The 25493-nt window shown below is 45.1% G+C and overlaps 1 protein-coding gene across 1 annotated transcript in view; it reads left to right on the forward strand.

Moving 5' to 3' along the window:
• LOC135906039 (ribosome biogenesis protein BMS1 homolog) overlaps positions 1-21559 on the forward strand; it is a 163011-nt gene extending 141452 nt beyond the window's left edge. The window contains exons 21-23 of the mRNA XM_065437185.2: positions 1635-1810; positions 21041-21199; positions 21295-21559. Coding sequence (XP_065293257.1) covers positions 1635-1810; positions 21041-21199; positions 21295-21495 — 536 coding nt within the window. The 3' untranslated portion in view covers positions 21496-21559. The remainder of the gene's footprint in view (positions 1-1634; positions 1811-21040; positions 21200-21294) is intronic.
• The last annotated feature ends 3934 nt before the right edge of the window (positions 21560-25493 follow it).

Consider the following 25493-nt stretch of genomic DNA (forward strand, 5'->3'; position numbering starts at 1 on the left):
GACCTCCCACTTCAGATTTTCAAATTTTAAAAAAAGTGGTCGGCTTACAATCGTGTAAATACGGCATGTCCGACTATGATCGCTATGCTGATCAAGTGCCGGCCACCCCGGCCTTCTTCACCTAAACCCTCCTGCACTCCGCGCCAGGCCATGCATCCCATGTGCGCATTCTCCTATTACATCAAGGTAAAGTACGTAAACTGTTATAGCTCTTTAACGCTTTATCCATCTGCGTTGAACCACAATCAGCCGTGATCAACCATACTGTGGCAGCGGCTGTGTACGGCACAAGCCCTATCTTGAAAGTGATTTTCGATGGAAATACCATGCCATGTGTGCTGAGTGCTGATCATTTCACTTGAGCTGTGTTCTCGCGGCCCTACCTTGAAAGCGATCGTCTTACGTGGTGGATGGATGGGTTTCCTTGTTGAGTAGGCAAACTGCTTACTACAATGCTCCCATTCCGTATGAGTCATCTGTTATAACAGTTCACTCTGCCTACTGGGTGTGTGTGCCAAAAGTAAAAGGACACAGAATCCTTCGAGGGAAAAAAATATGACCTGCCGCGTTCACCTGCTTGCCTTACATCTTTGCCATACCTGCCTTTGTGCCATGCACTCCACACATCACACCGGCGTTGCATCGCCCTACACATCACTGGCTTCGTGTGCCCCTCTCCTTATGCTCTTCCGTCTCCCTTCCACCCCTCCGACGTCCATGTCCACTTGTGTATCACAGAGGTGGAAGGGAGACAGGAGAAAGGCCTGCGATGTGTAGGCCGATGCAACGAAGGCATGCTGTGCGTGATGCATGGCAAAAAGGTGGGTATGACGAAGTTGTGGGGCACACAGGCGAAATACCACGGCTTGCATTCTTCACAAAGATTTTTCATTCTTTTACCTCAGCAGGAAACTGGCACCAAAGCAGACGACACTAGAACCACAATTGAAAAGGCACCTGCCATATTTCATCTGTGCAAAATATGGTCGAGTTTTCCCACATATGAAACAGTTATGCTGGGGTGCGCGGTACAAAGCCTAGCATGATGAAGCAGCTTGCACCCTTCTTTTTTTTCTTTTTTTTTTCCACAGGATATCGCGTTCCTTTTCCTTCCAGCACAGACACCATGTTTTATTGGTAGCCAAAAATGCGGCATGAGAAATTTGTAGTAAGAGGTTTATTTAACTATAGAACACACACAAAAGTTGAAGGTGCAGCAGCTGCTCATTGTTGCATCTGAGTATTGTTGAAACCGTTAATGCTATAAGTGGGTTCTTTTTGTCTAGTTAAAATGTTTGAATCTTTGTCCCCTCTGCTTTATTTTTTTTGCAACTCTGTTATAACAATTATCGGCTATAACAATAGGATTTTCTTGGCACTTTAATATTGTTATAAGTGGGTTCAACTAAGCCAAATTTCTCTTTAATTATTATACAGAAGGGCCATCCCAATATAGTATTGGTAAAATTGAGCTGTTGCATGTGTATGAAAAATAGTTCGCCCTTACAAGCCTCAATGTGAAAGAGTTTGCATTTTGACAATATATGTAGTATAATGAAATTTAATAAAGCTTCGACCATTATTTGCATATTCATTTATATTGTCTATTAATCTGACTTTATTTTGACTTTCAGACCTAGTGTTTCTGAGGGCATGGACCGAAGTGCCAGTGCAGCGCTTCTACATGACATTGACTACATTGCTTGCGCCAGATGAAGAGAAAACTAAGTGGCAAGGCATGAAAACAGTTGGACAACTGAGAGCTGAGCGGGGTCTGCATGCACCTGTACTGCAAGACTCTCTCTACAAGGTAAGAATGGCCATTTGCTACAGTAATACATACATTACGATGGATTAGCGGTCTATCCTGAAATTTTTAGGGGTGGACATGTAGAACCAAGGAAGGGTGAGGGGCCGTACAATGGTACATTCAACCAGTTTGCCAGCGACGCAGCCTACCCAATCTCCAAGTGTCGCTGGGATAAAGAAATTCACCGCTCACCGCTGTCAAAATGTGCGCAAAATGCGTGCCAGCAATTCAAATCTGCGTCGGCCAGTAGACTTCTCCCAGTTTGTGTCACGACAAGACGGTCATGTGATCTTCCAGTACATCTGGGGGAATTTTTTGGTGGGCAAAAGGCACTACACGTAGGTTGGCACACACTGACAGCTTCATGTATCTTGGGTGTTCTTTCTCATTTGCTTTCGCTGAGCCAGTTTGTCATGCCGGCGAGTTGATGCATGGTTGGATGCGTAAATCGCATGAAAAAAAGCCAAGAGACAAAGAAGTGGCAACAAACGTGGGGGTTGGGGCTGGCAATGTGACGCGACAAATGGAAGCCGTCAGACGCCAACAGAAACTGTGGAGTTTACCCGGTTTTGAAAACTCGGGACTAAGTGGCTTCTGCCTTGGGAGTGTCCTGCTGCTTACATGCTGGATGATGTTAATTCAGAGCATGAAAAAAGGAGGCAAGCACCGGGACAAATGTAGTTGTTTGCATTTACGGGATGAAAACAGCACGACACGTCAGCAGCTCTCTACTTGACATATTATATTAGGTTAGTGTTAAATGTGTGAACAGCAGTTTGCTACTGTTGCGAACATGCATTTAAGCTTCCTGTCGCATCAATTGACGCTCCATCACACTGGTTATTTCGATCATGGTCAAGCCAGATCTGTACAAAGTGCTGCCACATGGGCACTTCCAATATCCATTTTGCTCGATCCGGATCCATTCAACTGTGACCGACCATTTTGATTGCAATCATGGATGTCGATCATCTGCACTACCTCGTGCTTACCATTGCAACGCCATAGCCACTGAGCCACCACGGTGGGTAGGTTCAAGCGTGTTCACAAGGTAAATGTACAGGTCGCCGAATCGCACGTTCGGCGAACACTTCTGATCATTTTTCCAGCCACTTATCAAGAAACGATCAGGGTACTGTTGTCGGGTAGCTTCTGGCTGCGAACTTATGTACTCGGAGAAATCCATCGCAGCGAATTCCCCTGATAGTCATGGCACTAGCGAAACATTTTGCCCGCCAGCTCTTTACACACGTCTCATGGTTCGCTTTGCACACAGGCCGTAACGTCACACTTTTTACGAAAGGAGGAGGTCCATAGGAGCGGTTTATGCACGTACGTGACAGCAGTAATTAATCATGACGCCATTTTTTACTCTTTCCACTTGCTTTCATTTGATTTTAGTTTTGCAAGGCGAAAAATGGTGCTGCAGCTACTGAAACTCCGATCACTTCTTTATGACGGTACCAAGGTGCACGATGGTATTGCGTAAACTATAAAGCAGCATGACATGAAGTTTGATATCGATGGCGCCTCCCAAAGCTTGATTTTCTACACAATTTTTGTCTACAGCATGCTGAAGTGCCATTTTCTCAACTTCCACTTCAGATTTCTTTACTGTGATTTCCCCCATGTTATAAGGACCTGAGAATCACAAGGAAGAAAAGAAAAATCAGAAACTTCGACTAAGGCAGCCATTATATCTTCCTGAGTTCCCCCAAAAGGGTTGGGAGGTCAACTGACGCAGGGGGTAGTAAACTGGATCACTGGACAGCATTTCCCCACTGCCCATCAGGGGGAGAACCCTGATCCCAACCTTACTAGAACCAGCTCTGTTTCACAGCTGCTTATCCCCTCCAATAGCAGATTATGTCCATAGGGGCAGTCGCTGGAACTAGTGCTGCAGTTGCAACTTGGATTCACCGCTCATTCATTATCTGCTACACCATGAGCAGAAAGCATTGGGCAAGGCAATAAATCACAAACTCCGCTCTTTCCAGAAAATTTATGTCTTTTCGTGAAGGTAATTTTGCTACCCTTAGAACTCTAGGGTGTTGTAGTAGCAAAAGAAATTATGACCTCAACTTGTTGTTGCACAGGGATGGAAGTGCTGCGCCAGTTGCGCCATCTTGCGCCAAACCATCAAGCTGCACCATTCTGCATCAAAACACTAATTTCAAATGAAGCTGCCAAATTTAGCAGGATGTGCGTGTTCAGTGGCAACTACCCAGCCAAAGACACGCACTGCCTAGCACTTAGCTCTGCAATTCAAGCCTAAGCAATCCGTTTCAATGTCGACGTCATTGGAGTGTGGGTATGTTTGGTGGCATAATTGTAACTGGGCCACAAGAAAATGAATACCGTTTTGTGTTATACAGTGCATTATGAATGTTTTCTAAAGGTGTTATGCATTTGCATATATGCTATATGCATAAACAGTTAAACCTCGATATAGTGAACTTCATTAAAGCGAAATTTTCGATGTAATGAGCTATGTAACTTTTCATAACCTCTTGTCTACAGAACACCATGTATTTACAACCTCAATATAATGAATTGTGTTTGTATGTGATTTCAGTACTAACGAAATTTCACTGCCGCCATAAAGGAATGCCAAGAAAATCAATGAAAACTTCTGCAGATGCAGATGGTCAAATGATTGAATTACACACCTCTCAAATCACGCGCAGTGCGACAAGACAAGAGTGACTGCCGAAGTGAAGTCGCGTCATGTTCTGTGTAAAGTACAAGTGCAATAAGATCCTATCACGCCCTGTGTGCTTTTGGTGTGAGTGAAAGTGTGCGAGGGTGATACAAGAAAGATGGTGGCTTCACGAATCCAGCCTTCCCGTGCAAGCAAGGGCAAAGAGGGGGAGGGGAGGGGAGCGAGCTCACGGTAACGCGATCAAGCGCGCCTGAGGGGGCGGAGTAGGGGGTAAGTTGGTGCGCGTCTCGAGCACACACGCAGCCACTCACCCTGCTTTAGAGGTAATCTGCCGCATGTGCAAAGAGTCGGCGTGTCGAGACTATGTAAGCTGTCTTACTGCTCATTTATTATTGGAGGTTGTGTAATCTGTAGTTTTGGTGACCCATTGGAGCGGGAGGCAGGTGAAGCATTCGCTCCCCGCTGCCGGCGCTTTTCCTGACGGAGTCATCCCAGTGCAGGTGATGCTATCAGCCATGAGGGCTGAGTACACGCGAAAGCGTGGCTGACTTTGCTTTATTCATGCCGCCGAGAAGATATCGTCAATGTGGCATGAAACCGTATCATTCGTCACCGACTTCCAAATTTATCAAAATGAATTGTTTTCTCATTCGAATTTGCTTTTTTCTATTGTGCGATAATTCGGAAAATTTTACGGCCCCTTTTCGTGTAAATAAAATCAATTGGTGACTGTCCTTATTTGCATAAAAGGTCAGATTTTAATACAACGAAATTTTGATATAACGAAGCAAATTGCTGATTTTACCGACTTCATTGAGGTTTAACTCTGTGCATATGTGTTCTGTTGCTCAGCACGATGCCGTGGGTTCAGCTTCCAGGCAGTCGAAAAGGAAAGCCGCGCTGTGCAGTCTGCACAGCATGTAGCTCATCAGTTTTTGCCGCCCTGTTGGTACATCTGTAGCGATTAATGGGCAAATGCTATGTGTGTGATGTTCTAAGTCTATTTCGATGTTCTAGTCTATTTCGTCCAGTTACTGGGATGATAAGTGCGGCAGATCGACAAACAACTTGCTTGCTTTCATGAAACTTCTTGGTCACAAATATCTAATCTGCAATAGTTATTGAAATGTGTACTCAGGCTACACAACTTTCTGCCCGGCCACGCCACATAAAATCAGGCTCTTGCTGCTGCAGAACACAAGCCGAGGTTGTAAAGCTTCCTATTCAGTCAACCTTAGCAACCAAGTTGTGGTCATAATAAAAAGGTTGGTGAAACTGCAAATCTCTAAAATTGCGTTTACGACAGCGATGCTCACAACGCGACTTGTGCAGATTGAATGAAAAAATTTAAAAAAACGCCTATCAGTTCGATATTGGGGGCAAGGACTTACAGAGTCGCCATCTGTCGGAAGCGGCTCCCTTGCGTAGTATGAGGGATCATGCCACGCGCTCCTCATAGGTTTCACTTACAGCGCTCAATAAAAATACCACACGACAGCCCTCCCAGACATTTTTTAAGTACTCTTAAAACAAGGAAAATTTTTGACTGTCAATATAGTAATCTTGGGCAAACTGAAAGCACAGAATCATTTACAGACGCTGTCTCTTTACCGAATACGTACAGTGAACACCACTGCGCGTGGTCACCACGATGGAGTCTCCCGAGCCGGCTTCTTGCGTGATAGGTAGGCAAACGGTGGGAGTAAACTATGTCAAATATGTTCTTATAGTGCGCTGTCTATATAACTAAATGGAGCATAACAGAATGAAGCTTCAATGAAGCGATCGTAGGGGTTCACAGCGACCGACTGCGCGTCTGAATGCATGTTCACGCACAATGTTTTGCCTTCGCTGTGAGCGCATTTTCGCACCATGCCATGAGCTTTAGGCCGCAGCATATGAGCATTTGACAGTGCACTAGCAACCATTGTTGCATGGACGCTATCAGAACTGTTCAAAAATAATTTTGTTATAGAGACTTCGACGCCTACAGCGCCTGTTATGTGCCGTTGTGACGATTCAATCTTTTTTTGTCTTCTAAATTATTGGACATTTCAATATTATTTCTCAAGTTGCGTCGGACTGTGTGTTTATTGGTCATCTCAGCGTGCGATTTCCCTCTGCTGCTTTTTCGTAATCCAGTGCATTAGTTCATAACACAAACATGACCATATGCCATGAATTTTTTTAATGTGCGTCTTACCACTTCCGTTCCGTTCCAGCGAACTTGTCAGTATCTAGCATCAACAAGTTCATAGGCCAAACCATCATGACTAGCCAGGCAGCGGGCACGGGCAAGCGTCTCGGTGTGCGTTTTCTACTGCTCACCGAACATCGCAGTCTCGGTGCGGTAGCAGAAATCTTCCTCACGTTTGTGTTTGCTGCATACCAGAGTTGTAGCCATTGGCTGTCTGCTGGTTCTAAGTTTCGCAAGCCAAGCTTCACGCAGCTTCTTGTCCTGTAGCTACGTGTGAATAAGGCTGACACCGGGCTCCGTTGCGTACGTCCGGCACTGCGGCACCGAGCTGCACGCTTCCAGAGGCAGCCACTACCTGTTATAGTACTTTCAAATGTTGTCAAGTGGTAAAGCCTCCCCACGTAATCAGAACCACAGCGTAGGTGGGACTTTAAACTTTCATTTTCAGCTCGCTTCAGCGCTTCCGAAGCAGCCGACGCGGCCGCTGTGTCCATGTGATCCCTCATGCCACGTCACGCCGACGGTGGCGCCAGCTTTTCTAGTGGTGGAGCTCACCCCCAGTAGGGCATAATTCGATATAAGCCTGCTAAAGAATTGGACATCATAAAAGCACATACCATTTATAAAATCACTTTATTGATGAAAGTAGTTTAGTTTCGCATGAAATAGTCCTGTATTTTCTTTTGCTTGGGCGATTTCACTGCCTGCAACGCATGCACTTCTCCACATTGTCTAAAGAATCGGAGCAGCTGAAGCCGCAACCTTCCACATTCGCACAGAAGCACCGGAGTAGTGTTAGTACGCGAATCACCTTGGAGGATGTGGGCAAAGGACAGTTGTTGCTTTCTTCATTGTGCCCACTATCACTTGTGCTCAGTACAATGTCGGCCATGTAGTCTTCGTTTTCGGGCTCTCCCGTAGTCGCGACACCATCATTTGCACTCACAAACTCGGTGACCATTGATTCGTCAACGGCTTCCGGAAATTCTGACAGCTTGCTCCAAACTTTGGCAACACCGGCAACGGCTTCGTCGCACTCATCAGAATTTGCTGGCATGTCTGAAGCAGTTTCAGATGAACCACTTGTACACGGCCGTGTGTACGCGTCAGGTGCCACGGGCACCGAGTCGCGAGCTTGTCCGCTTTAACCCTAATCTCCCCCTTATTCTTCATGATCGTGCTGAGAGTGCTCCTCGGAATCTTGCACGCTGCGGGGCATCCGACTTCTCACCACGTTTGACCTGATTTATGATTTCTAGCTTCATGGCGAAAAATCAATTCCGCCGCTTCGTTGCGGCAACACTGCGGGAGAAGGCCCCCAAGGCACAAACACAATAAACCCAAAAAGCAGCAAGACAACTCGCACTTGCACCTTGCACAACAATGGCGCAAGAGCCACTGATTGGCTGTCTGAGAAAGTGCTGCGTGCGGGCTAGGATCATTTTTTACAGGGGGTGTCGATGGCTCGCTCGATGCAGCACGGTCACGGTAGGGAGAGCGGTTTAACGAAGCCGCGCCGTCGGATTTCCCAGTCGCCGCGACGGAAAGCCTACTTCTGGGGGCCCTTTTCCTCGGCTTGACATTCGATATATCGGGAGTCGCTGCCATTTCTGTTTGATGTAAGCGTAACTTTTGCTATATATACTTGGTGTAACTATACCATGTTCATAAATTGTTCGATATAAAGAATAATTTGATGTAAATAGGTTCAATATAGTTGGGTTCGACTGTACTTGCGTCGTGCCGAAGCTCGGATAAAAAACACCAGGTGCTCAGCATAGAAAAAAAATTTGACACCATTCGTGCTATCGAACGTGGCACGAAGAAGTCGGCTCCGACATGACAGGGATCTACGGTTGACTACAGTGTGTGGCATTTGGAATGCGAAGTAGTTGCTCGGCAGTGCTACTGCGACCGCGAACAGATGTCGACTCCGAGGTTCGACTTTTTGCCATAATTTTCCTCTGTTGCCGAAGTGTAGCCTACAGACAGTGATGAGGATGACACGGAAAGCGACAGCACAGGCGATTCAGGCCCAACAGTGGCAGAAGCTGCACGTTGTGTCAGCCTCATGAATGCAATCGTCGCAACGAGAACAGCAACTCGCAATGAAAAAGGCACCCCGCGACTTCTCCCGCTAGTTGCACTGCCCGCAACTAGCGGCCACAGATTAAAAACAAAAGTTTAATAGGGTACGGCTATTCCTCCTGAACCAACAAACAAAACAAAAAGTACAGTTTTGCCAGAAAGGCGGAGCATTGATGGTAATAGCGAAGAGGTGTCATGCACTCTTAGGCAAACATGAACACATAGTATCTCGCTCGAAGACAACGAACTAGCTGCCAAACGCGACCAAACACTTCACACTATGTCTCAGAAACGAAATTGCGCGACTGCCAACTCTAGATGCACTGGAACCAAAGGCACATCGAGGCACCAACCATCTCATTTCGTGCTTTGCACTTGCCATGGAGAGACTACCTCTAAGATTACCTCCACGAATGGAAGCACGGCTAGGAGGAAAGGACAGATAGGGCATCCGGGACAGGTTCTGTGATTAAGCTGGGAAAGACCTGGTTGTTAACGTTGATTGATTGACTAGTTGCTGCCCCTGCCCGAATAATGAGACAAGCCAAGCTGCTAAATTGTAAAGGTTGCATGTGCAGTTTGTCGTGTGAGCTCCATGCATCCAGTGTGGAGGTGTCTTAAACAACAACGCACATCCTGGTGACTACTTTGATTTCTATTATAAACTTTTGTCACTCAAGAGTCATCAAGCAGTCTCATATCGCACCAACTCCACCCTTGATGTCTACACTGTGTAGGGCAGCAGATATCTGAGAGAAGGGCTGGACGACTGTTGCAAGGAAACCGCACTCATTCATCTATCGGAGTGCAGTTGACCTCTGTACTTTTATATGAAGCATTCTTTGCAAACTCTCATTAAAACAAACTCAGTTAAGCCAAAATCTTGCATATAATGGTGAACAGGGGTACGTTTGTTTGGTTTTCTATGGATTCAAAGGGCAAAAGAAAAATCCATTTAAGTTGAACAGCCTCAGACGTACTTTTCGGTTAAGACGAGCATTAGGAGTGACCGCCACCGCTACCGATCCTGGAGGCTAGGGTGCCTTGATGCACTGCGCCTGGGGGGCGTGCACGCAAAGCTAAGAGCAGTTGGCGCACCTAGACCGTGCCACTTGAGCAGACCGCTTTCAAATAAAGCCCGCGGGACTGTGCGCAGCCAAAGTACAATGCCCTCCTTCCCCTCCCCTGCTGCCACGTGCATGATGGAAGACCGTGCCCTTCCTTCCCTGTTTCCTCCCTTGCGCACGCGAGATTGAGCCGCTATCGTCAGCTCACCATCACACGCTTTCACTCACACACACGGCGTACGGCGTGCAAGGACCGTATTATCACGAAACGAACCTGGTACGTCCATATCGCAAACAAAACCTGTAGCAACTGCTAGAGGAGGTCAACACAGCGTGCCTTCGCCTACCTTCCTCCTCTGCGACATTTTGCCTCGTTTTTGTTCCCTGCTTTGCTCAACGTCACCTGGACTTTCCTCTAGGTGGCGTTTTGCTGCGTGCTCAATGTGCTCCTTCACACTTTCGCTTACTTGGAGCGTGCACCGATGGCCTATGAGGTGGCAGATGCCTGCACGAACTCCCTAGTGAACTTCTAGCAGTACATAGGTACAGAAGGATTTTTAAGGTCATTAGGTGAGATGACGTCATTTGTGGGTGCTTGCCAATTTGCACAGGAGTTATAAATGTCCATCATGGACTGGATGAAACCAAGCAAGAGTAGCACTTGAAGACAGTTTCTAAGTTCAGCTAAATAAATGCATTTTATGTTATTTTTCCGCTGTTGTAAGTCTACTTTATTTACCGTATTGGAGTAAGATATTTGGATGCACCTCGTCATGTTGTCAATTCTTCTTCTGATAAGACAAACCAATTTTCATGGTCTCTTGGAGTTAGTCTTAAAGGGAGTCTACTGTATATAAGAATAGGCATGGGGGACATGACATGAATGCATAGATAACATGAATGTCATGTCTTGACCTCAATGACATCACATACTTGTTATGACATAAATTGTATGCATGACATGATGCCATCATGGTCGTTTTCTTAACTCTAAATACAGTAAAGCTTTGTTAATTGGGATTTCATGGGACATAATATAATGTCCGAATTAAGCAAATGTCAAATTATCATGGGTATCAAGAAAACAACAAGTGCTTACTATGTCAACGTGCTTTTATTTACTGAATGAATGCGCAAATCCTGTTTCAATTTTGCACAAATGTAGTGCAGAAGCTGCAATTCTCATCATTTCGTGACTGATTGGTGATTGGTTCTTGTAGCGGTGAACGCCCAGCGACTCCTTCGCAGTGCAGCCGCAGCGCATGCCTTCATTTGAGACACGCTTTTCACTACCTTGCGCACATCCTGATTATTTCTTTAGCTGGTCACAAACCCATTGTCCATCCATTGAGATGTAACCGGTGCTCTTCATCCTCAGCAGCTTTGCAACAAGTCAACGAACCTACCGTTTGCTGCAACAACTGTGGACTAAACCGTGGCCACTATCGACGCGATCATAGTTGGTGACTACGCAACTTTTGAAGGCACGTGGCTGACGCACGCACCAAGTCAAGACGAAATTGATGGTTGCCTCAACCACTACAGACGAAACCATGGTCGCTATTGACGTGATCATAAATGGCAATCTCGCAATTCTGAAGGCATGCGGCCTACGCACGTACCAAGCCAAAACAAAACTACTGGGGCACAATCGTAGATTGTTGTTCATCGTTATTCAGTTTCGCCTAGCACAATTTGCTAAGGCTGCACAGACGTCGCCAGCCATGGGGCGGGGCCACATTTTTGGTGACGTCAAAACGACAGCACCCTCCTGTCAATCATTTCGAAACCAAGCACATCGTTGGCTAGGAGCAGAACATGACGAGAAGTGTTCCACTCGAGCTCTCACATGCTCACTACGAAACTGGCTTCGCCTGGCACATCTGGAAGATTGGATTGGATCCATTTGGCAGCTGCAGCTACCAAATGGCACGTTCGGGTCGAATCCACAGTCTAATTTGCGAAAATGCATGGCATTTGCAACGGGAGCTTCCGTTCTGGTGTTGCTCGCAGAGGAAGCAGAGTGGTTGGAGGTGCAAAATGGGTTTAAAGAGATGGCAGAAAGCAAATTGCAGCATGGCTTTCATTTCTCGAAACGAACAGTGCGTTGAACAGCTCCCTCTGATGTGCCGAGACGCGGGGGCCCAGTCAGACATTGAGGTGCGACGACATGTTGTTTTTCCCTATTGAAAAGTGCGCCACTGTTCCCATTGTTGTTTTTTTCCCGTAAAGCTCCTCAATAAACTAAAAGTAGTGCCATCTCCTTTCTCCTCCTCCTACGCCGATATTCACTCTCTCTTCTGTTGACTGTGGTTCCCCCTACACGGTGCTGAACTAGCAGATGCTCTCCGAATCAAATGCTGTTGCTACGTATCGCTTGCGCTTTTGAGGACATATGTTGATCCAAATTTTTTTGTGTTATATTGTGACCTGGCTGCTGAAACATCAGGAGAGGACGTCTAAGTGTTGTACTTCGGTGGCTCTACTATTAGCGGTGAGACACTGAGCCACGCCACACGCGATCTCGGCATTGGTTGGTTTACTGCCATTGCCTCCGCGCTTCAGCAGCATCAGTTCCTCGGCAGCTAGCTGCCAATGTGCACAGCGGGCCTTTAACCCTTTCAGGGTAGATTTTTTTCACCATATGCAACCGTCCAGGGTCTATTTTTTTATTGCAGATTTAAATTCTTCAGAGGGACCTATTTTGAAAAAAATTGGCCATAATTTTTCTAGGGTGACCGTAAAGTGAGAAAAAAATATTTTGTGTTGGTATATTTGTACTGTTTATTCATGAATAACAACATTAAAAAAAGGAAATAAACTTTAAGAATTAAAAATTTGATAGCATTGTTATACGCACAGTTCAAGGCTTAGAAAATGCGCACACAAGAATATTTCTCAAGTCTCAAGTGTTCCTGCTCTTACACTAATATTTACATCCATAGCGTAATCGAACTGCGTAGGTGAGCACACTCAGGAAAACTATGTGGCTGTGTGCCCTTCAAAAAATCAATACGTGTGGCAAACTTCTGCTAATCTTTGTCTTATTGCCAACCAGAGGCGATTACTCTTGGCGAGTCTCCAAAAAAAGAAGGTAACGCATGCACAGCAGCATCCTTCGTATTCACACCCTTTGAGCAATAAACGAGCGAGTAACAAGTGGTGGCCCTTTGAGTGGTTAGTAACGAGATAACCATCAGTTTTGCGAGCGCAAAAAGCCGAAACTGCCCACGGAACAAAACCCAAACTAACCGCCACCCGCCCACACGCGTACCCATGCGCGAGCGATAGTATATAGACGCACCGGAGCAAACAAACCATGCAATGAAAACCGAGAGAGGGAGGCGAGAGGAAAAATTTCCCTGTATCCCTCCATAGCGGGAGCACATAATAAGTTAATAAATTGGTGCACTTTTTAAACGTACAGACGGCGCCGTAAATATACGGCATAGACCATTTTAGACTTGTTTTGCGGCGCCTTATATTGACATCATTGACCCTGAAAGGGTTAACATTGTGACAAGGCTGCAAGAGCGAATGATCGACCAGCAGTATATATGTAGCTGTTTTACAGTTTTCACTGCGTAATGATCAATCAGCAGAAGCGGTCCGTCGATAAAGAGGCACCAGTGGCTTCGCTCACTTGCAGGGCACCTTACACAAGTCCACACCAGCGTTTTTTGCGGGTTTGAGAAGCACGGCTGCAGTCATCTCACAGGCGTGTGCAAGGCTGCTACTGCAGATCATATCGCAGCTTGCATGTGTTGTGCACAGGTGTGTGAAATTCTGTACTGCGTTTTTTATCCCTGATCTTGTCAAAATTAATGCAGAGTAAAAACAATCGAGTGAACCTCCGAATTTGTCTTGGCCACAGAGGAATTAGTGTACTGTAGAGTCGAGGGCATTGCAATGTGGGTAGCGTTACCAGCAGTGAACTCCATGGAATGTATGACCGAGTCGACAAAAAGCATGTGTGTCTGAAGACGACTTTATTGAAATCGGGCATGAAAGTTTGAAAAACTAAGCGCGAACATGTGGTTCTTAGGAGAGTGATAAACAAATGAAGCCCCATACAGCAAGTGACCTCGTATAAGATTAGTGACGAGTGAAGAATCGCTTACTTACCTTACAGAGCCGAGACCATTGCGTTGGGTTGAAATCGGCTTCTGATTCTTTGAAGCCAGATTTTCCTCCGCGTTGTGTCTCGCTTCACAGATGGAATCCAGAAAAGTCGCTTGCCATCAGTTTCGCGTGTTCTGCACCCAAGAGCAAAACAATAGAACATTGCAAACGTGGAACTACGCTACAAAAGCACAAAGGAGGCGCGAAACGTACCTGCATGCACCACTCGCAATGTTTGGCTCGGCAATGGCAGCTGAAGTGAAAAAAAAAAAGGAGAAAAAAAAAGCAAGAAACAAGCACGCGAGAGCATGTGACAGCGCTCAGCCAATGGGAGAGCCCAGTGTCAAAGGAAAACGCAGGGAAGCAGGATGGCGGCAATCTTCAAAACATGGTACTACTTTTAGTTTTATTTGGGGCCTTTGTTCTTTCGCTGTACGCAACACTATCTAGCGTCCATGCAGAGAAACTAATAGTAATAAATTTTAGTAGTCATACGTATTACTATTTGATAACGTGCTTAAGCTTGAGTAGAAAAAAAAAATTTTTTTCATATAAGAGTATTATTCATTAGAAGGCAAGAAACATTTCATGTAGTATGTTTTCCCCAAGCAGATGTTAAACGAGGCACATAAATTTCTGGGGAGTTAGCCGTTTGCCGATTGGCTGCTATCTCCCTCCTTTACTCACGAATTTTGCAGACCGTCCACTTTGTGACGTTGCAGCGACCAAACGCATTCTGTTCCAAACCAAAATCTCCGATCCACCCCACCCCCCCACTCCCCTGTTTGCCGCAGCAAGGAGAAAGGTACAAACTCAGTATACTGCACTCATGGGCAACACCAATGCGAAAGTGGGGGGAAAGTAGCCTGTGAAACAGGCCATAGGAAGCTAGGGCATCGAAATTAGGAATGGTAGAGGATGTGTGTTCATAGAATTAGCAAAAATGAATCGACTGCAAATAATATACAATTTTAGAACAGCGTTTGTCGCCTTACCTATGTTAGTGAGGGATGTTAGCTTCAAGACCTTTAGCTTACTATACGGGAATGCAAACATGAGGAAGATGTTAACCCTTTGAGGGTCAATGACGTAAATATACGGCGCCGCAAACAAGTCCAAAAATGGTTGATGCCGTATATTTACGGCGCCATCTGTACATTTCAAAAGTGCGCCAATTTCTTAACTTTTTTTTTTCTGTCATGTGCTGCCACTATGTGGAAATACAGGGAATTTTTTTCGCGCACCTCCCTCTCTTGGTTTTCGTTGCACGGTTTGTTTTAGAGCTAGTTTGCTCCCGCGCATCTATATATTACCGCTCACGCATTGGCACGTGTGCAGGCGGCGGTTTGGGCTTCTTGTGCTTGCAAAACTGGTGGCTATCTCGTTGCTAATCGCTCAAAGGGCGACCGCCTCTTTCTCGCTCGTTTAGTGCTCACGGGGGGTGCGCACAGGAAGGATGCTGCCGTGCATGCATTTCCATTGCTTTTTTTTCTTTCTTTCTTTTTTTTTGACACTAGCGAAAACTAATAGCCTCTGGTTGGCAATATGATGTAGATTAGCGGAAGTTTGTCACACGTTGTGCTTTTTTGACGGGTACACAATCACACAGTTCTTTTGACTGCGCGCACCTAGCAATTCGATTACGCTATGGATGTACATATTAGTGTAAGTGCAGGAACATTTGAGTCTTGTGAAATATTCTCGTGTGCGCATTTTCAAGGCCTTGAACTATGTGTATCAAAATGCATCAAATTTTTCATTCTTATAAGTTTATTTCCTTTTTTGTTGTTGTTATTCATGAATGAAGAGTACATATATACCAACACAAAATATTTTTTTCTCGCTTTACGGTCACCCTAGAAAAATTGCGGTAAGTTTTTTTTCGAAATAAATCCCTAAGAAGAATTGGGATCTGCAATAAAAAAATCGACCCTGGGCGGTCGCATATGGCGAAAAAAATCAAGCAACTGGCCAGAATGTGTTGCAGGGACGTTGATGGAAATGAAATGACCATGATTTATAGTGATGGAATCCAGCATGGGGCTGTTTGCAATTTAAATAGAAATTATAATTTTAAATTGACAAAGAAAGTCTCAGAAACCAGTAAGTGCCTGTCGGTGAAGTCGTGGCACTTCGTATGTAGTATATGAGATTACTGCACGTAAGTCGGCTGTTACTAAGTGTAGCATACTTATTGCAGTTTGTGTATTATTAGACTTTTGCGCTTTATTATATGCATATTACGAAGTAAAAAAAGTGCATGCTAACGTGTGACACTGCCTCCGTAGTAATGAGTTGAGTGGCAGAGCAGGCAGAGTTGTTCAATTCAGCAGTGGCGCACATGAGAGCTGTTGTACAAGTGCAAGTTTGAGAGTTAATACTCTAGTTCTGTGGTCTCTGTGAGATACAAAATGCCATCGACGAATTGTGCCATGAATGGGTGCGAGCACTACAATACTAGCACTACTGACATATCCTACCACTTAGCTTAGCTTGGCTAAAAGAAAGCCTGGTGCATGCAGCCAGCAAAAGCGTGGCCTTTGAAATCAGTTTGTCTTAATTGGAGGGAGCAGTCGCTAGGACATAGATTCGAACACCACCTATTATTGTAAAAATAATTCAGCTCTTCATAACATATGAACTGCAGGAACATTGGCTTGATAAACAAAACATTCCTTACAGCTGAAGCCGCACTTGTAGTCTGCTTCCCACCATTGCCGGTGTATAATTGCTATCACGCTCACCTATCACTGTTTCAGTGGTGGGAATGGCCAAGAGCCTTGGAGCTGATTTCGTAGCAGTCAGCAATACAGTCGAACACGGATATATCGAACTCGAAGGGGATCGCAAATTAATTCGATATATCAAAAATTCAATATAAAAAATACAGGCCCAGAGACTTTACCTGTGGCGGACGATGACCTACCGATCGGCGCATTCAAGAATGACAACTATTTCCGCACACACGACGCAACGTAATGCTTTATTTGCATGAAAAAAAAATCGCTTATGTTGGTCTGCTTCTTCGCCTTGCAAATGAAATTAAAGACGCCAACCTCGATCTTATCGAGGCTGTTCAGGTGCGAAAGCCCGGTTCCTTCCATGTCGCTGCAACAACGGCGAATCAAGCTGAACGCTGCCGCCACACTGAGCCTACCAGTGCACTCAAGAAAGAAAATACTGCGCGTCTGGAGCAGTAAAGCGAGCCGCATAAAGGCACAAAAACTCACTGCAATACAGTCACGTGGTATGCAAAATGCAGTAACCAATTGTGCAATTTTATTTTCGTCCTAAAGTCATTTAGCTTGTAAAATATCCGAGCTACAAGTCCACTGTGTTATGAGCACGTACAGGTAAATGGAACACAGCAAAGCAGCTGATAACAAGCTAGGGAGTAAGCTTCAGTTTGCTGAGTGTACCATGACACAGCTGCCGTGCCGAACGTGCGAAGTGCACGTCATCAGTTGAGAAACGCCTCCCACCAAGGCCATGTCACCAGTATGAAGTACGAATGTGAGACACTCCAACAATATATAATGGACCAAGCACGCACTACTAGGCCCGACAGAACTTCATCCTGAACTACGCACAGCCTGCTATTATAGCACGCACAACTTCCTAACGGCAGACCACATACATGCGCAAGCACACACTGGATTGGATCAGCTCAGTGACCCTTCAGCTCATTTAGCTTTATGAATGGCACATGTCACGGCACTCTTCCCATTAGGTGGTGGTGATGGTGGTGACTGCCACCTGGCATCAATCACAACTCTTCTTCGCCGTGGCCTCAGAGATTGCACAGCACAGCTCATCCTGGAGCAGCTTTAACAGAATGTAGCAGATTTGAGCAATTGTAGCAGGAATCCCACCATTGCTGTTTCCAGCATGTTTCTTGAGCACGACTACATCCACAGTGCAGATTCTAATAAAAATTTGGATAAAAAATGTTTCATGGCATTTTGCACGTTACCACTCTATGATTGGACACTGAGACCAGTAAGCTTTCCGTTGTGCTTAAAAAAAAAAACAGGTACTAAAAATTGGTCATCAGTCCTTTAAAAAAACAGAGCACCGTCTGGTGCCTCATGCCGAATGTATCTAAGCCAAAACAATCCATTAGCAACCATCCTGTTATTGCTATGCAGATGTGTCTTGTTAGGCCTATGGATGCTGGAATTGCCAAACGATCTCAGAAACGCTACGCGCTCATAATTAATATTTCAGGTGAGTTTGGAGGAAGCAAAAGCTCATTTCAATGCTCACTGGTGATCAACAAGAGTGAGTGCGTTGCCATGATGAGAATTCACACTGAAGCAGGAGCCATAGGTGCCACCATGTTCAACAAGGCTACTTAGCGTGCATAAACATAATCAGCTTTAAAGTCACCAACTAATGTACATTATCATAGCACACGTAAACTACAGCAACCCAATAATGTTCGGAGCATGTGTAGTGAGGACAACACTATTTCTTTACATACGTGATGCGTTTACCTTTTGTTGCAAATGCTGTTCTAAAACTGTCTAATGAATGCCTTCTTTTGAAAGCGCAATAACAGGGATAGGACCTTGAAAAGACCTAGGGGGGAAACAAAAAAAATCAAATAGATTTCATACCCTGAGCACACGCATGTACAGCGGGGCTCCTCCTTTGCATTTCCCTCTTCACAAGCTGCACCGTCTAGTGGCGCAGCTGCGAAATCCACACATGTGCTCCGAAATGCCTGGTGTGCTGGTGCATGCAAACACTGAGAATTGTTCCCTCACTGCCCACACGCATTGTGGTTCAGCACGCAAATGCGTCCAGCTGAAGAATCCACAGTTGTTACACATAGACAACATCTCCTGAGCGAATGCACGAGGCTGATGACTTCTGCTTACAGATTACTGGTGTGCTCTTTAGCCAGTATCAAATTTGTCATCTCTGTTTAGGTGAATAAATTTATTATTTCATAGGGGTGTGCGAATACATGAATATCACCGAATCGAATAGTGAACAAACAAATAAGTTGGTTCGCAAATCAAATATCTGCTATTCTATATTTAGAATATTCAATATTTTCGGTGCAGAGACCTGCGCTGTGCCACATTTCGCATGCGCCGCAGAGCCCATTGTGCTTGATGCTGCCCAAACGAGCTTTTCTCCTTTTCGCCGCAAAAAAAGCACCAAGCATGCCGCAGATGGACCGCCCTGTCTGACATGGTAGTGGACTTTCTCCTTGCAAGTGTTCCTAGACATCTGCCCAATGCAGGGATCACGCACGGAGCACCCAAACGCTGTAATACGCAGAACAGCGCTGCATCGGCCAGGACTGCCTCTGTGGGTACAAGGCTCGTCTGAGTCTACAGGTCCAATGGAAATAAAACTGCGACACACTGTACGGCGGCCTCTCATCCTTGAGGCCGTTCATAGATGCACATCAATCTCTTTTTGTAGCTTCTAGCAACCCATCGCAAGACTAGCTTTAGATGTACACAGCGGGCACGAAAGTGTCATGGCCTGGTTGCTTGTGTTTGTGTGGACGGCGGATAAAAGAGAGAGGGGGGGAGAGAATCACACTGCCTGGTTAGCAATGTACCCAGTATTGTGCTGCTGTGATAAAATGGCAAATGCGACAGCCCATGTACGTCGAATGCTGCTGGTAGTTCTGCCTTCATGTTTGGGTTCACAATCTGAGCACAGTACGAGGATGACTTGTGAAAGTTGTGAAGAATAGTATTTGACTGCACGGCATGGCTCCACTTCTTTGCAACAGCAGTGTCGTACTCTCGGAAGGCGGCAACGACTTAACAGCGCTTCTCCTGGTGTACAATGTCAAGCATACCGTCGACATCCATGCAAAAGTTGTCAGAGATGCATGATTCTATTGTCTTCATGCCACATGCAGACACACAGCAAGGTGAAGGTGCACATATGCCAAAGAGAAGACTCAACTTCTAGTTTTTTTTTTATTATTGTGAGCAATTTGTTTGAATTTTCATTAAGAACCTCAGCTTGATGAGCGGGTTGTGCAAGGAATTTATTGCCATAACGAATGCCTTCACGTTCTCACATTTTATTCCGCAAATGTACTAGTCACTGCATGGTCATATCTTTTTCAGATAAATATGTATTGTATTTTTTTTTTGCAAGTGTTTTTCACATTCACACTGTGGGCCTTCACTGCCTAGTTATACATATATGTTTATTTAGGAAAGCACCACTGTAATACACTTTCAGCTATTATTAGTTGGTATTTGTTGCAGTGTCTCAGCAGCTGCTGTATAATGTTTGGCTAGTGAGCAGAAGGTCGCAGGCTTGACTGTATGCTGCAGCAGCTGCAAAAATGCTAATGTAGTGAAATTTGGGTGCCTATTAAAAGAAATGACAATTAGTAGTCAATGCTGGATTTTTTTGGCACAAGAAGAAGATTATGTAATGTAATCAGGCAGTCTTGGAATGTTGATTTCAAAGGGAAAGAAATTTTCATTGCCACTGACAACACCAGTAGCATGTACAAAGTTATTTGTTGGCAAGGGGGCAGACAGCAGTTGCTGACTGATCCCCATGACATAGTACACTACATCTGACAAATGCATATTTGCGTGAAGGATTGAAACCCTGATTCAATCTGTGGACCAAGCATGATGTGCCATATTTGTGCGCCGCATGATCTGGTGTTAAGTAGCTTCATACTTTGTTAATGGACTGAATCATTTGTGTCAATTCACGGTAAATTGATTCATACGACATACCAAATTGCTGATTGATGCCACGCATAGAGCTTGAAGTAGTTGATTAGCACCAAACTATAATGTACCGAAGGGTACCGTGGTACACATCAGTCATTTCTAGCTGGTACTAGTGCCTGTTACTCTAACTGTTGGTAATCATTATAGTGTACCACATGTGGCACAGTTGGCATAGTGAAATATAGTCCATTCCATTGCAGGGTTGAAATTTAGACCTCTGTCCAAAAGCCTTTTCAATCTCTAGCTTTGTTGCATGGAATTTATTATGGTTAGATTTTGTTTTTGCTGTGTTATATCAATTTCTTGATAACTTCTGTGCTTAATTTCATGTGCTTTGTGTGGCATTTTTTTCGATTCCAGCCTCCTGAGCGTAAAACATTCCACTTCAAACCCTTTGTGATCCCAAGGGAGCTGCAGAAGAACCTTCCCTATAAGGACAAGCCAAAGGTGAAGTCAATGACAGAGGGAGGCAATGCCCTTGAGCGTGTGGCTGTTGTCCTGGAGGAAGCAGAAAAGGAGGTAAAGTTACATCTTTGTTGTGTGATGTTCAAGTTTATGTGCTAGCTGCAGCACAGAACTAATGCTAATTTGTTGTTTTGTGTCTGCCATTTCAGAAGCTCAAACTTATGCAAATGATGAAGGTGGTGCACAAGGAGAAGCTGCGGAATATGAAAGATAAGGTAATCCAGAGGGTTAGGCAGCACCGTGCTGAATGTCGGAAGAATGAAATGAAGCAGCTCAAGCGGCAGAAGGAGCTCAAAAAGAGGATCTGCAAGGCTCTGACCAGAGGAAAGAAGCCACAAGCTAAGACATGAAGGGCCACAACACTAGTCCATATTTCATTTGTACATAAGTGTCAATAAAGAAATGTACATATAACATGCTGCAACAGGAAGTTTTCAGCTTGTGTACAGTGGCAAGTGAACAAAATAGGATAATGCACAGACTGGACGATTTTTTAATAAATGGATTTTTTGCATGGCTCTGGATTTGGAGGTGGGCAATAGTAGGCTGCATGGCAAATGGGACAAGTATCAACAGGCAACAAAGTCAAGTATCACTGTACGGTTGACTAAAAGTCGCCAGCACTTTCTGCTTGCCAGAACCCATCCACCTTGGCACATCTGCCATAATGTATTGCTTGGTTTATTCTGTGGACAGACAGCAATCGACATTTGCAAGCATTCGGAAAGGGCTTCATGGTAGTGGTGGTAATAGTCGAGACAGACATGTAGTCTTGCAGCAGCTTTCTGGTGTTTGCTCTGCACGAATGCTAATTGTGTATAGCACTTGCCGATGCTACTGTTGATATATGAAAATACCGCTGCACAAAAACCGAAGCACAAGACGTGCTGCCAATTCCACACTGTTTTGGGGACAGCAAACTATCGGAGTGTGCACATTTTCACAATGGCAACCTCTTCATTTTAAGGCATTGAACCATGTACATCATTCATAGCAGGCTGAGCGTTGCTGAAAAAAAGTCAACTTTACAGTTGGCACACAGCATGATAAAATCCCGGTGCCGTGCAATTTTCCACCGGATTTAAAAGAAAAAAAAATCCGCGTGTTGATAAAATTGCATAAACAGGCCTGGAATGTGGCCTGATCCCGGTGACCAGAACCGGTAACGCACTCCCTCACCAGAGAAGGATTGGCCACCCTGGTGAAGTACTTGGCCACAACCTCCTATATGAACAAAACAATCAAACCCCGGCCCTCAGTCCCCAGGAGCTGCGAAGCAACTGACCACGACGGCGGTCAGACCTGCGACGCAGCAGAGGGTGCTAAGAATCCCTGGCTCTGGACAGGCCGCCATTAAAAAATGAACCTGGCAACGTTTAACGCTAGAATGTTATCTTGTGAGGCGAGTCTAGCAGTGCTATTGGAGGAATTAGAGGGCAGTAAATAGGATATGATAGGGCTCAGTGAACTTAGGAGGCCAAAAGAAGCATATACAGTGCTAAAAAGCGGGCACGTCCTGTGCTACAGGGGCTTAGCGGAGAGACGAGAATTAGGAATCGGACTCCTGATTAATAAGAATATAGCTGGTAACATACAGGAATTCTATAGCATTACCGAGAGGGTGGCAGGTCTTGTTGTGAAACTCAATAAGAGGTACAAAATAAAGGTTCTACAGGTCTACGCCCCTACATCCAGTCATGATGACCAGGAAGTCGAAAGCTTCTATGAAGACGTGGAATCGGCGATGCGTAAAGTGAAAACTAAATACACTATACTAATGGGCGACTTTAATGCCAAGGTAGGCAAGAAGCAGGCTGGAGGCAAGGCAGTGGGCGAATATGGCATAGGCACTAGGAATAGCAGGGGAGAGTTATTAGTAGAGTTTGCGGAACAGAATAATATGAGGATAATGAATACCTTCTTCCGCAAGCGGGATAGCCGAAAGTGGACGTGGAGGAGCCCGAACGGTGAGACTAGAAATGAAATAGACTTCATACTCTGCGCTAACCCTGGCATCATACAAGATGTGGACGTGCTCGGCAAGGTGCGCTGCAGTGACCACAGGATGGTAAGAACTCGAATTAGCCTAGACCTGAGAAGGGAACGGAAGAAACTGGTACATAAGAAGCCGATCATTGAGTTAGCGGTAAGAGGGAAAATAGAGGAATTCCAGATCAAGCTTCAGAACAGGTATTCGGCTTTAACTCAGGAAGAGGACATTAGTGTTGAAGCAATGAACGACAATCTTGTGGGCATCATTAAGGAGTGTGCAATAGAAGTCGGTGGTAACTCCGTTAGACAGGATACCAGTAAGCTATTGCAGGAGACGAAAGATCTGATCAAGAAACGCCAATGTATGAAAGCCTCTAACCCTACAGGTAGAATAGAACTGGCAAAACTTTCGAAGTTAATCAACAAGCGTAAGACAGCTGACATAAGGAAATATAATATGGATAGAATTGAACATGCTCTAAGGAACGGAGGAAGCCTAAAAGCAGTGAAGAAGAAACTAGGAATTCGCAAGAAACAGATGTATGCGTTAAGAGACAAAGCCGGCAATATCATTAGTAATATGGATGAGATAGTTCCAAGTGGCTGAGGAGTTCTATAGAGATTTATACAGTACCAGTGGCACCCACGACGATAATGGAAGAGAGAATAGTCTAGAGGAATTAGAAATCCCACAGGTAACGCCGGAAGAAGTAAAGAAAGCCCTGGGAGCTATGCAAAGGGGGAAGGCAGCTGGGGAGGATCAGGTAACAGCAGATTTGTTGAAGGATGGTGGGCAGATTGTCCTAGAGAAACTGGCCACCCTGTGTACGCAATGCCTCATGACTTTGAGCGTACCGGAATCTTGGAAAAACGCTAACATAATCCTAATCCATAAGAAAGGGGACGCCAAATACTTGAAAAATTATAGACCGATCAGCTTACTGTCCGTTGCCTACAAAGTATTTACTAAGGTAATTGCAAATAGAATCAGGAACACCTTACACTTCCGTCAACCAAAGGACTAGGCAGGATCCCTGAAGGCTACTCAACAATAGACCGTATTCGCACTATCAATCAGGTGATAGAAAAATTTGCGGAATATAACCAACCTTTATATATAGCTTTCATTGATTACGAGAAAGCGTTTGATTCAATCGAAACCTCAGCAGTCATGGTGGCATTGTAGAATCGGGGTGTAGACGAGCCGTATATAAAAATACTGAAACATATATATAGCGGCTCCACAGCCACTGTAGTCCTCCATAAAGAAAGCAACAAAATCCCAATAAAGGAAGGCGTCAGGCAGGGAGACACAATCTCTCCAATGCTCTTCACAGCGTGTTTAGAGGAGGTATTCAGAGACCTGGATTGGGAAGATTTGGGGATAAGAGGTAATGGAGAATACCTTAGTAACTTGCGATTTGCTGATGATATTGCCTTGCTTAGTAACTCAGGGGACCAACTGCAATGCATGCTCACTGACCTGGAGAGGCAAAGCCGAAGGGTGGGTCTAAAAATTAATCTGCAGAAAACTAAAGTAATGTTAACAGTCTCGGAAGAGAACAGCAGTTTACGATAGGTAGTGAGGCACTGGAAGTGGTAAGGGAATACATCTACTTAGGACAGGTAGTGACTGCGGATCCGGATCATGAGACAAATAATCAGAAGAATAAGAATGGGCTGGGGTGCGTTTGGCAGGCATTCTCAGATCATGAACAGCAGATTGACATTATCCCTCAAGAGAAAAGTTTATAACAGCTGTGTCTTACGAGTACTCGCGTACGGGGCAGAAACCTGGAGGCTTACGAAAAGGGTTCTACTTAAATTGAGGACGACGCAACGAGCTATGGAAAGAAGAATGATAGGTGTAATGTTAAGGGACAAGAAAAGAGCAGATTGGGTGATGAAACAAACGTGAGTTAATGATATCTTAGTTGAAATCAAGAAAAAAAAATGGGCATGGGCAGGACACGTAATGAGGAGGGAAGATAACCGATGGTCATTAAGAGTTACGGAATGGATTCCAAGGGAAGGGAAGCGTAGTAGAGGGCGGCAGAAAGTTAGGTGGGCGGATGAGATTAAGAAGTGCAGGGACAAAATGCAGGGACAACTTTGCAGGGACAACATGGCCACAATTAGTATATGACCGGGGTAGTTGCAGAAGTATGGGAGAGGCTTTTGCCCGGCAGTGGGCGTAACCAGGCTGATGATGATGATGATAAAAGCATAATCAATTGAGCCGCACTGGTGTAGAGGCCAGCATAGCGGATAGGCCGTAAAGTAGAGTAGCCTCTAAAGCTTATTGTCTGGTGCGGTTATGAAGAGTTAAGAAAATCTCTGGGGCCAAGGAATTGGA

The sequence above is a fragment of the Dermacentor albipictus genome, chromosome 1 (genome assembly GCF_038994185.2).
Source record: "Dermacentor albipictus isolate Rhodes 1998 colony chromosome 1, USDA_Dalb.pri_finalv2, whole genome shotgun sequence".
Taxonomy (NCBI): domain Eukaryota; kingdom Metazoa; phylum Arthropoda; class Arachnida; order Ixodida; family Ixodidae; genus Dermacentor; species Dermacentor albipictus.